General features: G+C 46.3%; 1 protein-coding gene across 1 annotated transcript; it reads right to left on the reverse strand.

Moving 5' to 3' along the window:
- Nucleotides 1-757: 757 nt before the first annotated feature.
- Nucleotides 758-1,613, reverse strand: ELOF1 (elongation factor 1; the record flags this gene model as incomplete). Its single annotated transcript, XM_084249080.1, has 3 exons — nucleotides 1,325-1,613; nucleotides 1,105-1,175; nucleotides 758-822 (listed from the first exon to the last, which is right to left on the reverse strand). The coding sequence occupies exons 1-3, from the start codon at nucleotides 1,516-1,518 to the stop codon at nucleotides 758-760; spliced, it is 330 nt and encodes a 109-aa protein (XP_084105206.1). The 5' UTR covers nucleotides 1,519-1,613.
- Between the last annotated feature and the right edge of the window lie 10,249 nt (nucleotides 1,614-11,862).

Genomic DNA, 11,862 nt, shown 5'->3' on the forward strand with positions numbered 1-11,862 from the left:
CTGCCAACTTGTTTTTTGTTGTGACTGCTATAAAGGCCTGTGGATTTCTTATATACAGTAGACATGTGTGACCCTGAATGTTGAATGAGTAAGTCAGTCCTTCAAACTGACTGAACCTTACCTCCGATGGTCTACTAGATTGCCTCTGAACACCTTCTGCTTTCAATAAGCCACTGCGCCTGACCCAGAACCAAGGAAACCAAGGAAACCATTCAGGAGTTCCCTTGCTGCTTTATTTAAGGGCTTGTGACACACAGTCGTCCATGACCCAGTCCCTCCCTCCTCTACAAAGCAACTAAAATGAACAGGGCTACCCTGTGAGGGAGCTCACAGGACTGTGGCTTTGAACCCTAGGCCACAGGCCTTGGAAGTATGGAAAGGAAGGCGGGCAGTCCAGTTCAAATGGACCAGTTGCTGGGGAGGTGGGCAGTCGGCTGGACTTGCCCTTTCTAGGATCTCAGGACAAGGCCCCCAGGAGCCAGGGACTACAGGAAGGAGCATGTAAAAGGATTTTGGAGCCAAGGGAGGCAGTTCAGGCCCCTGGGGCCCAGTAACCCCTCAGCTCCATCCCATGCCCACAAGCAAAACCCCAAAGCCATACCTGCAGCCATACACATTCACACCCACTCTACACACATACAGAGGCTGCAACAGTCCTGGACCCACACCATGGACCTTGGAATGTCTCTGGGTTGGTACCCTTTGGGTGGGTCCCTGGTAGGTGGGGCTGCATAGTGTGGGAGGGTCTTCTTTGTTGTTACTGATTGGCTGCCTCGCAGGCATCTATCCAATCACTGTATACATCCACTGGTTCTGACAGATCTGCGTGGCTCAGGTCAAGGGTGACTGATAATATCAGAGACCCCTTCCCACATAGATCTCTGTTGCTCATGTCAGTGTCAGTCATGCCCCTACCCTGCATTCTACCACCACGTGGTGCCTTCCTCTGGGTGGCCACAGCGCTGCTCCAGGGCACTCAGTTTAGGCATTGGATTTCTGCAACCTTGCCCTTGGCCAGTTGCCCTTGAGCAGTCCAGCCTAGGCACGTAAGCCCTGACCACCCTACCCACATACCCTGGAAAAAGCCCAGCTTCCCAAGGATACAAGTGATGGGTGTCTGGAATTCCTCTAGGCACACAGTACAAGAGATGACTCCGGTGTTTCGGGCACGATCCCTGGAATGTGAGGATGTGGAGGGACAGGTGAGCAGGGAAGCTTGTGGGTGATGTTCCCTCTGACTAGGAAGGCCCGGGGCAGAATGAGGGAGGGTGGAGGTAGGGGGGCACCCCTGAGGCAGGATCCCTGGCTCCCCACCTCCACTCACATTTTTACATCACAAGACTTCTCGTGGTTGCAGAAAGGGCAGGTGAACTGGGTCTCCAGGGTACCAGTCATCTTTTTCTTGGGAGGTGGCTTCCGTTTTGATTTTCTGCGTCCCATATCTGTAGGAGAGTGAACCTGGGGTAGGGGACAGAAGTTAGTGACTTGTGGGACCCATTCTGCCCTCCAGTTAAACATTCTAGGAAGCAGGCTCTGCTGGCCTATGGTGAAGGGAGGACTTGCACAAGGGTGCCGGAGCGTCCCATTCCTTGGGCAGACAATCTCTGCAAACCCAGGGTAGGGCAGGTGGGATTAGGTTCCTTGGTCAGGTGGCCTGGGTTCAACCCTGGCTTCCCCACTTACTGTGTGACACGGGGCAGGTTACCAAACCTCTCTTGCCTCAGTTTCCTCTTCTATGAAACAGAGATAAGGCTGCTCTCTCAGATGGGTCTCGTGGGTCAAGAAACAGTAAGTATTAAGCACAGGGCCTGGGCCGTCACTGGCACTTCCACAAAAAGCTACTGTTCCTGGTGAGGATGGCAAGGGATTCTGATAGGCCAGTGCTGCAGGGCCAGGGAGAGCAAGTGCATCTGGAGGAATGACACTCAGGGATTAGAGACACTCAGAGTTTCCAGTCTCTGGGCCACCTACCTACAGTTTGGGGATGAGGCAGGTGGGAGAGAGAAGCAGGCTAAAGAGGGAACACTGGGGCCTTTCTGGCGGCGCAAGGGGTTAAAACGCAGCACTATGAAGCTATCCACAGCCACTGCAGCATGAGTTCGACCCACATGGCACAGCAGACCTCTCCTGACTAGCCCGCTGCTCCCCTCAGCAATGTATTTCAGCCAGTCCGCCTGTTCTGCTCCCCACTGTCTCTGGTGAATCCTCTCACCCCCAACACCTCTGGCCTGTACCCCAGTTCTTGTATGCTTAAAAAAATAAAGAGGGAAGACTGACAGGCAGGAGGGTTTCACATGTTTGGATGAATCCTGGAAGGTGTGAGATGTGAAAGGATGAAATTGCTTTGTATTTTTAAGAGATTGAAAAGTAGGGATCAAAAATCAGACTTCATCTGAAGTCACAACCTGTTTGGGGTGAAGAGAGTGGTAGGTGAGAGAGACTGAGCACGGTGAGCGAAGTAAGAGTCCAAGGTAACTCCTAAGATTGTTGTGCGGACAAGATTGATGGGTAGGAGAAGGTAGAACCATTCTTTGAAGCAATGAAGAACAGAGTGCTGGGGAAAATGACTGGGTTGGAAGCCAGAGGGATGGACATCCAGAGACAAATGTCTTACAGTCAACAGCTCCTACTGAGCCATCTGCCATGCCAGGTGCTGCGCTCTGGGTTTTGAAATCACTGTCTATGAACCTCTTAAAGTACTCCTCTCTGGCTACCCCCAACTCCACACTCCACTGCTGGCTCCAGCATAATTCCTCCACAATATGGGAGGTCGCAGCTTTGGAATAAAGGCCAGATTTTATTCATAATACTGAATCCTTCCTACATAGACCCATTCTCAACTGACTGCTTCCAATTCGCCAAGCAAACAAAAGTTATTAGCAGAGAACAGCCACAACCAGGACTAACCATGCAGCACTCCCTCCTTTACTATAGAAGAATATTCATGCTCCCCACAAAAGCCCCTTGTTACCTGGACCCCAACATATTTTCTCTAATGGATATGAAGAAACATTTGTTATTGCCTCTCACATCATTCTCTGCAGGTTTTTGTTAAGATTTATTTATTTATACATACAAAAACTGGGGTACAGGCCAGAGGTATGGGGGGGTGAAAGGATTCACCAGAGACAGAGTGGGGAGCAGAACAGGCAGACTGACTGAAGTATACTGCTGAGGGGAGCAGCAGGCGAATCAGGAGAGGTCTGTTGCGCCATGTGGGTTGGCTCCCTGGTGGGGGATCGAACTCCTTCAGAAGCTGCAGATAGCTTCATAGGTTGTGTCCTTTTTTTTTTATAAAAGATTTATTTATTTTTATACAAAAGCTGGAGTACAGGCCAGAGGCATGGGAAGGTGAGAGGATTCACCAGAGACAGAGTGGGGAACAGAACAGGCAGACTAATGAAATACACAGCTGAGGGGAGCAGCAGGCATCAGGAGAGGTCTGCCACACCATATGGGACCCTTGCCAGCTAGCCGGGATCGAACAGCATATGTTGTGTCTTAACCCCTAGCACCACCAGGAAGGCCCAGGCTTTTTAAGTAGAGCTGGCGGCACTTACTATATCCCTTCCCATTCTTTCTCCATGCCTCCCAGTCTCTATGCTGCCCACTACATTGCACAGTCTGCACTCAGGACCCTGGACACATTGGTCCCTCCTCCAGTCCTTCCCTTGGGGCTCTTAAGCATCTGTATATCTGCCCAGGCCAGACTGGTGGCTCATTTCAAGTCTGTGGCTGCTTCCTATTCTCTTCCCTTCTCTAATTATATTATACAAGAGCAGGTCACTCTCCTGCCCCTCTCTCTCAACTACACTTGTCTCCCTGGTGATTCTGTCATGTCTCAGGGTTTCAAATGCCTCCTCCACAATGACACATCTCTTCTCAACTGCAGACTTGCCCTTCTATCTGTCTTGGTCACACGTCCACCTTGATGCCAACAGAAGTTTAAATAGAACTTGTCCAAAACCAAGCTACTTACATGTCAACCTGCTTTCCCATGGTCTTCTCAGGAGATAGCAAACCCATTTTTCAAAAAACCTCAGAGTCATTCTTGATTACTCTCTCTCTTCCCCCCCTTATCTGATCTTGATCTTTCTGCTCTGCCTCTAAATACATCCACTTCTGACCACTAACCATCATGGTCTGAGTCCTGGTCATCTCTATCTTGAATTATCACAGCAGCCTCCTCACCTCCCTGCATTTCCAAGCCCACCCCCCACCATCCAAATATAAATCCATTTTTGTCCTTTCTTTGTACCCCCAGAGTGTAAAACTAGGCACAGAAATGGTGCTCAACCAATATTTACTGAAAGAATGGATGAACCAATGCCAGGACCTGGGCTAAACTACAGCAATGTACAATCAAGGTAGACAATGTATCCGCTCTTGTGGAACTTGTATTCTAGGAGAGGAAGACACACCCTTAACAAGCTAACCAATAAGTGAAATAATTACAAATACTAGCAAGTTGTGAAGTTAACAGAAAGGAGCTGAGTGACTAAAAGGGATTACTTCATAAAACAGTGGAGGTAGGACTCTTTGTAGGTAAAAATCTTATACTGAGGCCTGAATGATGAGAGAAGACAACTAGGTAGAGTAGTTCAGGCATTGGGAATGGCAACTGCAAGGCTCTGAGACATAAGTTTTTTGTTTTGTTTTGTTTTTCCCCCAGAAAGAGTTATTTTACCCAGCAGAGAGATATCTGCTGAAGCTCAGTGAGCAATGGGTAGAGAAGTATAGACGCAACAGAAGAGGACAGAAGCAGCAGTCAGACCCCACAACACACTGCAGGTTTTCATAAGATGCGGCCATTTCTGGACCCCATACTCTCACTTTCCAGGGCAGTGTTTTGTTTTGTTCTATTTTTTCAAAGCTTGGCCCTGTGTACCACCTGCAACAAAATCACCCACAGTGTTCGAAAATGCAGATTTCTAAATCTAACCTCAGAACTTCCCCCACTAGAATGAATGTCAGTTCTGTAGGTGGGGTGCAGAATGACTTGCTCAGAATAGTGTCCAATACACATTAAACTCTCAAAAACTACGTGTTGAATGAATAAATCAATCTCCTAAATCGGAAGCTAGGGATGGGTCCCAGAATGGGTAAAATAGGACCCTTGTTTTACCCGCTGACTACAGCACCCCCAACTTCACCCCAGAAAAAGGGTCTGGACTGCATAAAGACTCCCGGGGCCTCTACCTGTCCTGTGCCAAGCGCACCAAAAGGGGCTGCAGGAGGGGCCAGCATCCGACTGCGTGTATTTCTAACTAGCTCCCCGCTGCCTTATGTCCAAGCGGTCCATTTTTTTTTTTAAAGATTTATTTTTATTTATTTATGCAAGCACTGGGCACAGTCAGAAGCGCGGGAGGGTGAGAGAATTCACCAGAGCCAGAGTGGGGAGCAGAGCAGGCAGAAGGACCGAAGTACACTGCTGAGGGGAGCAGCGGGCGGCAGGAGAGGTCTGCGCGCCATGTGGGACCCTCCTCCGTGGCCGGGGAGCAGCCGGGGATCGAACCGGCGCCGCAGAGGATGCGGGCAGCTTCGCAACCCAGCGCTCAACCGCTGCGCCACCGGGGAGGCCCATCAAGCGGTCCATTTTTTGACGCCGAAGGTTCGGCGTCGCCCCCGCGCTGGCCGCCCGTAGGAGCCAGGCCTCAGAGTAGGCGCGCGCTGGTTGGGGCACTGGGAAAGTCAACATCCCTGACGTCCCCCTCCCCGCCAAGCCGGAGGCTCCTCGGCATCTCCTTCAGGACGCCCCAAGCAGAAGAGCACCCAGTCCCGCCAGGCCCCAAAGCCCGCCCGCGGGAACAGTCACCTGCACTCTTCTTTCCTTGTTGCGACGGCCTCTTTCACCAAGGAGACAGGGACTTCCGGCTCGCGCAGGAAGCGGAAACCCCTCTCATGTCCCGCCCTCTTTGGGCGGAACTTCCGGGTGATCAGGCTCCGCCTCCTTTAGCGTCTTTGAGCTCATGCGCACTAGCGTGCATTTACTGGGAGGCTGTGTTGCCTGTGGGAGGGCCTGACTGTGTTGCTGCGCACTCAGCGGCTGCTTTGCGTGTCAGTTCCTGGGGTGGCTGTTCCCGCGTTTCAGGAGCGTTAGGTGGGGCCCTGTTAACGCTGAACCGGTCGCTTCCTCTTTCTGCCGCCGTTTCTCCTCCCTGGCACGGGCTCATATACCTTCTCCCCACTCCAAACCCCAGGTTCTCTCAGGCCCCCCCCTCCCCCCCCGCGTCTCACATTAAAATATTCCTGAGGGGCATTTCTTCTCTAAGGGGGAAGTTTGTACTAGTCACTCTTCTCAAACGTTAACAAGAACCTATAAATCTTACCAAAACTTCAGGTTCTGATTCATTAAGTTGAGAGTGGGATCTGGAAGTCTCTATTTCTAACTAGCTGCCCCCTGCCTTATGTCCCAGCGGTCCATTTTTGAATTTCAAGATTGTTATAGGTGAGTTGGTAGTGTTATAGGACAGGGAGAGGGGCAGCCCAAACCCCGCAAACCTGTCTATTCTAAGTGGGTTCTGCCATCCGCCGCATCAACACAAAACATAGGAGACTTTAATGGGAAGGAACTTTAATAAAACTAGGAAACAATACAGGTAAGGCAAAGAGTCTAGTTTCTAAATGAAGCACCCAAAGTTACCCGTCCCCTCGTGGGTAAAACTCCATCCATATGGGATCGGCCCAGAACAAGGCCCCAAAGCCTGCTACAAGTCTAAAGCATCTTCCAGTGGGGACCCACAGAAAAGGGTCACAAACAACCGGACAAGCCCGGAAGGAAAAGAGCAAAATCAACATCAAGATAAAAGCTGCCATTGTCACCTCCCCACGGGTCTCACCCACATCTGTGTCACCCTGTCCACGACCAAAAGACAAGCACAGTTTCTTCACGTGTCTCTAGGCTCCATGCGCCTCCTCCAGGTCTCCTGGCTCCATCCTGCTTCCTTCCTTCCTCAGTCTCTTCTTCTGCTTCTTCTCTTCCTGCTCAGCTCCACCCTCCCTTGGGTGGGGCAGGGAACCTGGAACTTCCCCCTTTCCTGGGGACCACCCTGTTACAATCCCCCCTTTTAATTTTTATTCCACCATATCTATGGTGGCACAGATCTCAGGGTGTAATCTTAGGAGACAGTCTTTTTTCAGGGTTACAATGTGTGTAAGAGAAGCAACAATTAGTCAGCAGCATTGTCCATGAATGTTTAGTATGACAGTTTTCCATTACTTGAAAATAGTCCATTATCCAAGCCAAAAGAAAAAAAATCTTAAAATTGGTTCAACTTATGCAAAAACGAATTTTCTCAACCTTGATCCCAAACTTTAACAGCATAGCAAAAGTTTGCAAATTAAATTTACTTTTAAACCATTTTTTTTATTTTTGCATAAAATCACAGGGCAGAAATAGCTAACAGCAATTTGTTTAGCTGGCTTTGTTGAAATATTCCATACAGGATCAGAGCGAACCGGTGGCATCCAGTCGATGTAGGCTTCAGGTATAAAGTTGGTCTCATCAGACTCCACCTGGGCTTTCCTCTTCTCGAGGGTACCAGGAAATTTTCGTTGGCCGGGTTGTCCAGTCCTGCCAATGGAGGCAAGCTTCCTCACCTTCTTTGGAGGTTTCTGGAACCCTACAAACAAGGCAAACAGGTTCTCCTCTTTTTGGTTTAGTTTTGTTTCAACTTTTTGGAAGAACTCCACACAAAGCCACACAATCAAACTCGCGTCCAATTTTTTTGTTAAAACAGACAAAATCCCTATGGAAGTTATGCAAAAAACAGACTCTAAGATAAGTAGCAAAAATTACTACCACTATTTGTATGCTGTGTTGGTATTAAGGGGAGAGAAAATGTGACAAGTTAGTTTTGCTGGAAAAAAATTACAACCTTTCTGCAGATCCTGGTTACTCAAAACAAAACAAAACAAAACAAAAAAAAACTTCGTGGAGTCAGGACAGAAATGCATAAAAAAAAGTTCCAGTATGTCAAAGAAACCTTAGTAAATGTCAGGTGCATTTCCAGGTCTATTGAGTCCTTTGTAGGAAAGTTTTTTTACTCTCAACAGTTCCATCAATAGGAATTTGTTGAGACCTTTTTTCCCTATATTTCCAGAAACAATTTCTGTAGATGTGAAACAATTGAATTATACAATATTACAAGGTGACAATTACCATTGACAATTTACATACATACCAGATACTGAGAGGTTTTTTCATACACATTTTATAAAACTACTGTTAACATATTGTACATACCAAAGTTTTACCATTTTCCCAAGTGGCAATGTTTCCCTTCCAGTTTTACTTCATTAGGTAAAAGCCAAATAGAACAAATTCATTTAATGCCTTTCCCAGGAGGAAAGGGAGAAACTTTGTGGAGTGTCTCAGGAGCTCTACTGAGGTTCCACAAAATTTCCTTGCATCAGTCAAATGACAGGCTACCAAATTTGTACTTGAATTTAGATTTTTGGGAAGCTTTGCCATAAATATCAGAAAAGTAACAGAAACAACAATATTCAATCTTTATGAAGGCACCGGCTTAGTTCAGTAGCACAATGTTGACAATCAAACCATAATTTTTAGTTTTTCTCATAACTGGAGACTTTTTTTTTTTTTTCCTCCCCAACGTCTATGGGCACCATGTATACCAATTTTTCAACCTCTCTAGGCCAAGACAGACACAAGGACATATAACATATAACGTATAGACAAAGACAGTTTTTTTAGTTATGTCACGTAGAATGTTATGTAACTGCAGTTTTACTCCATAGGCTCAGAAAAAAAATGTCAAAGTCTAAAAAAAATGTGGAGTGTTGCTGGCAGAAAAATTTTCAGTTGTCATCCTACAAACCTAAGACTTTGGAAATAGGAAGGAAAAGTTTTATTAATTACAAGGGTTACACGACCTTGTTGATCACCTTAGGGTTTTCAGTGTTGAAGGCTTTTTATTAGAAGTCAATCCTGGGGTATTCTGTACAGCAGCTGAAAGAGCAAAAGTAAACTTTTAAGCAAAAGGAGTCATCTCTTGTTAGCCACCAAGCAGGCAATCCTTGGGTTTCCTGGAATAGAACCTGAAAAAGCAAAATCAAATTATTAGTAATTAACTTTCAATTAAAAGGAGTCATCTCCTTACTTCTGCTAGCCACTCTGCGACAGAAGCTGAAAGAGCCAGATCACGTTGGGGGTTTTGTAGATCACGGTAAGGACGTTTAAAATGGAATTTTAGCCAAGAAATGATGTTTGGTTTGTGTTTTAAAAGCCTACTTTGGGTGCTGGGTGCAGAATAGGGGTAAAGGGTAGCTGGGAGACCAGTTTAAAGGCCGCAGCAGTTGGATGAAGGATGGTGATGGCCTAGGGTAGTGTTGGCAGAAGTTTACACATCTAGAAGTCTAAATATGAAACTAAGTCATGACTTTGGAGTTGGGGGAGGGACAAGGGAATAAGTCTCCACTATTCTCACAAATTAGTGAAGTGGCTGGATGTAAATATCGAGGATTACTTAATTATGTATAGGAGAGTGTGGGATCTCTGAGAGCATATGGTGGGGGCTGGGAGGCAGGCTTGCCAAACTAGCCTGAGAGGTTAGGGAAGGCTTTTCTGTGAGGCTCCTGTTCAGGTTGAACTCCTGAATGGAGTTAAACAGACAGAAGTAGCACTTACTGAGTCTATGATGGAGTGAAGGAAAGAGGAGTTTCAAGGATGAAATCTCTTGTCTGGAGCCCCTGGCTACTTAATCAGATAAAGAAAGCTTAAGGGAGAAGTCAAGAGTTGTCTTCTGGCTAGGATAATCAAGGGAGGTATGTAGAAGGCCATTGGAAGCAGGCACCTGGAAAAACTGCTGGATGTAATTTTGAGAGTCATCAGCATGTAGAGTTTATTTGACGGCTTGGGGGAACTCACCTGGTGTCAGGAGTGAGAGGCAAATTATAGCAAAGTAAGAAGAGTAAGAACACGACCTGGGGATCCCCAATCTTAGGGATTAGAAGGATGAAGAGAAGCCAACAAGAGACTGGGCAGGGTAGTGTGGTTAACAGGAGGAAGAAATGGGTGTCCTCTCCTGGAGTTCCCCAGGTAAGATTTTAAGATGGGGCGAGTAGTCAATTGTGTCACATATGGTTGGTTAATTAAGATGAGGAAAGAAAATTGAATGTTGACTTTGGCAAGCAGCTGGTCACTGGTGTCCAGTGATAAGCTGTATTTCATTTGCATGTTCAGGAAATGAATTTGTAAGGAATGAAATTTATTTCAAACAGACATATGTTCAAGATGTCCCCTAGGAGGCAGTGTAGCCCTCAGCACTCCCTCTGTGGAAGACCTTACTCAGGGCTAGTACAAAGTTGTACCTTCCTAGATTGTGATCATAATATACACAGTACCTTGCAACTTGCTATTTCCATTTAACAATCAGTATACATACAGTTACCCCTTGTTTTTATTTTTTAAAGATTTATTTATGCATACAAGAACTGGGGTGTAAGCCAGAGGTGTGTGTGTGTGTTGGGGGGGGAGAGGATTCGCCAGGGAAAGTGGGGAGCAGAGCAGGCAGATCTACTGAAATACACTGCTGAGGGGAGCAGCGGGTAAGGTAGGAGAGGTCTGCTGCACCATGTGGGTTGCTCCCTGGCTGGAGGAAGATCGAGTTCATGCTTCAGTGGCTGCGGATAGCTTCATAGTGCTGTCTTTAACCCCTGTGCCACCAGGGAGGCCCCCCCTTGTTTTTAGTAACTATAATTCATAGTGTGACTCTGCCATAGTATATATGGACAATTCCATATTTGCTTGACTGCCAGGTTAGTTCTTCTTTCTTCCCTTCATCCTTCCCTCTCTCCCTCCCTTTTCTTCCTTCTTTCCTTCACAGCTTTATTAGACATGATTGAAAGATAATAAATGGCACATTTTAAATTATGAAATTTCATATTTTAACATTTGTACACTGGTGAAACAAACCATAACCACAATTGAAACAGTGAATGTTTTCATGATCCCAAGAAATCCCCTCATGCTTCTTTGTAGCCAGTTCCTTCCTCTGCTCACAGCCCTGTTACTGACTCAACTGTTGTCAGTTCCTACAGCTTCATATTTTCTCAGAAAGTCATATAAACAGAATCATACAATAGTGTAGACTCTTGAGTTTCTTTTACATAGCTTACTGCACTGGAAATACATCCACTCATGTCTATCAGAAGTTTTTTTTCTCTCACTGAAATGGGTTCCATTGTATGGATTACCACAATTTGTTGATCCTTGCATCTATTTTTTTTTAAAGATTTATTTATTTATACATACAAGAACTGGTGTACAGACCAGAGGTGTGGGGGGTGGTGAGAGGATTCACCAGCAACAAAGTGGGGAACAGAACAGGTGATTGACTGAAATACACTGCTGAGGGGAGCAGCAGGCAAGTCAGGAGATGTCTGCTATGCCATGTGGGTATCTCCCTGGCCAGGGATCAAACTCTTGCTTCAGTGGTTGTGGATAGCTTCATAAGTTGTGTCTTAACCCCTTGCACCACCAGGGAGGCCCCTATTCTTGCATCTATTGATGGTCATTTGGGTTGTTTCCAGTTTAGGGCAATTATGAGTGGAGCTACTATGAACCATCTCATTTAGATCTTTGCATAACTATTTTCATCTGTGTATTTTCAAGTTTTAGATATTTATTAATCAATATAAACCCCAACATGATACACCAACATGATTACATGCATTAGAGGGGACTATTTCCAGGTTAAGGGGAAAATTGCATGGTTGGCTTCTGGAAGACCTTCATCTTAAACAGTTTTATATTGAAATATTTCATTTAGAAGTCTGAACTATCTTCCTTCAGTTTGCTATCATGTGCATTCACTGAGTAGAACTCATATTGATCATTGG

The sequence above is a fragment of the Talpa europaea genome, assembly GCF_964194135.1.
Source record: "Talpa europaea genome assembly, chromosome: 12".
NCBI lineage: Eukaryota > Metazoa > Chordata > Mammalia > Eulipotyphla > Talpidae > Talpa > Talpa europaea.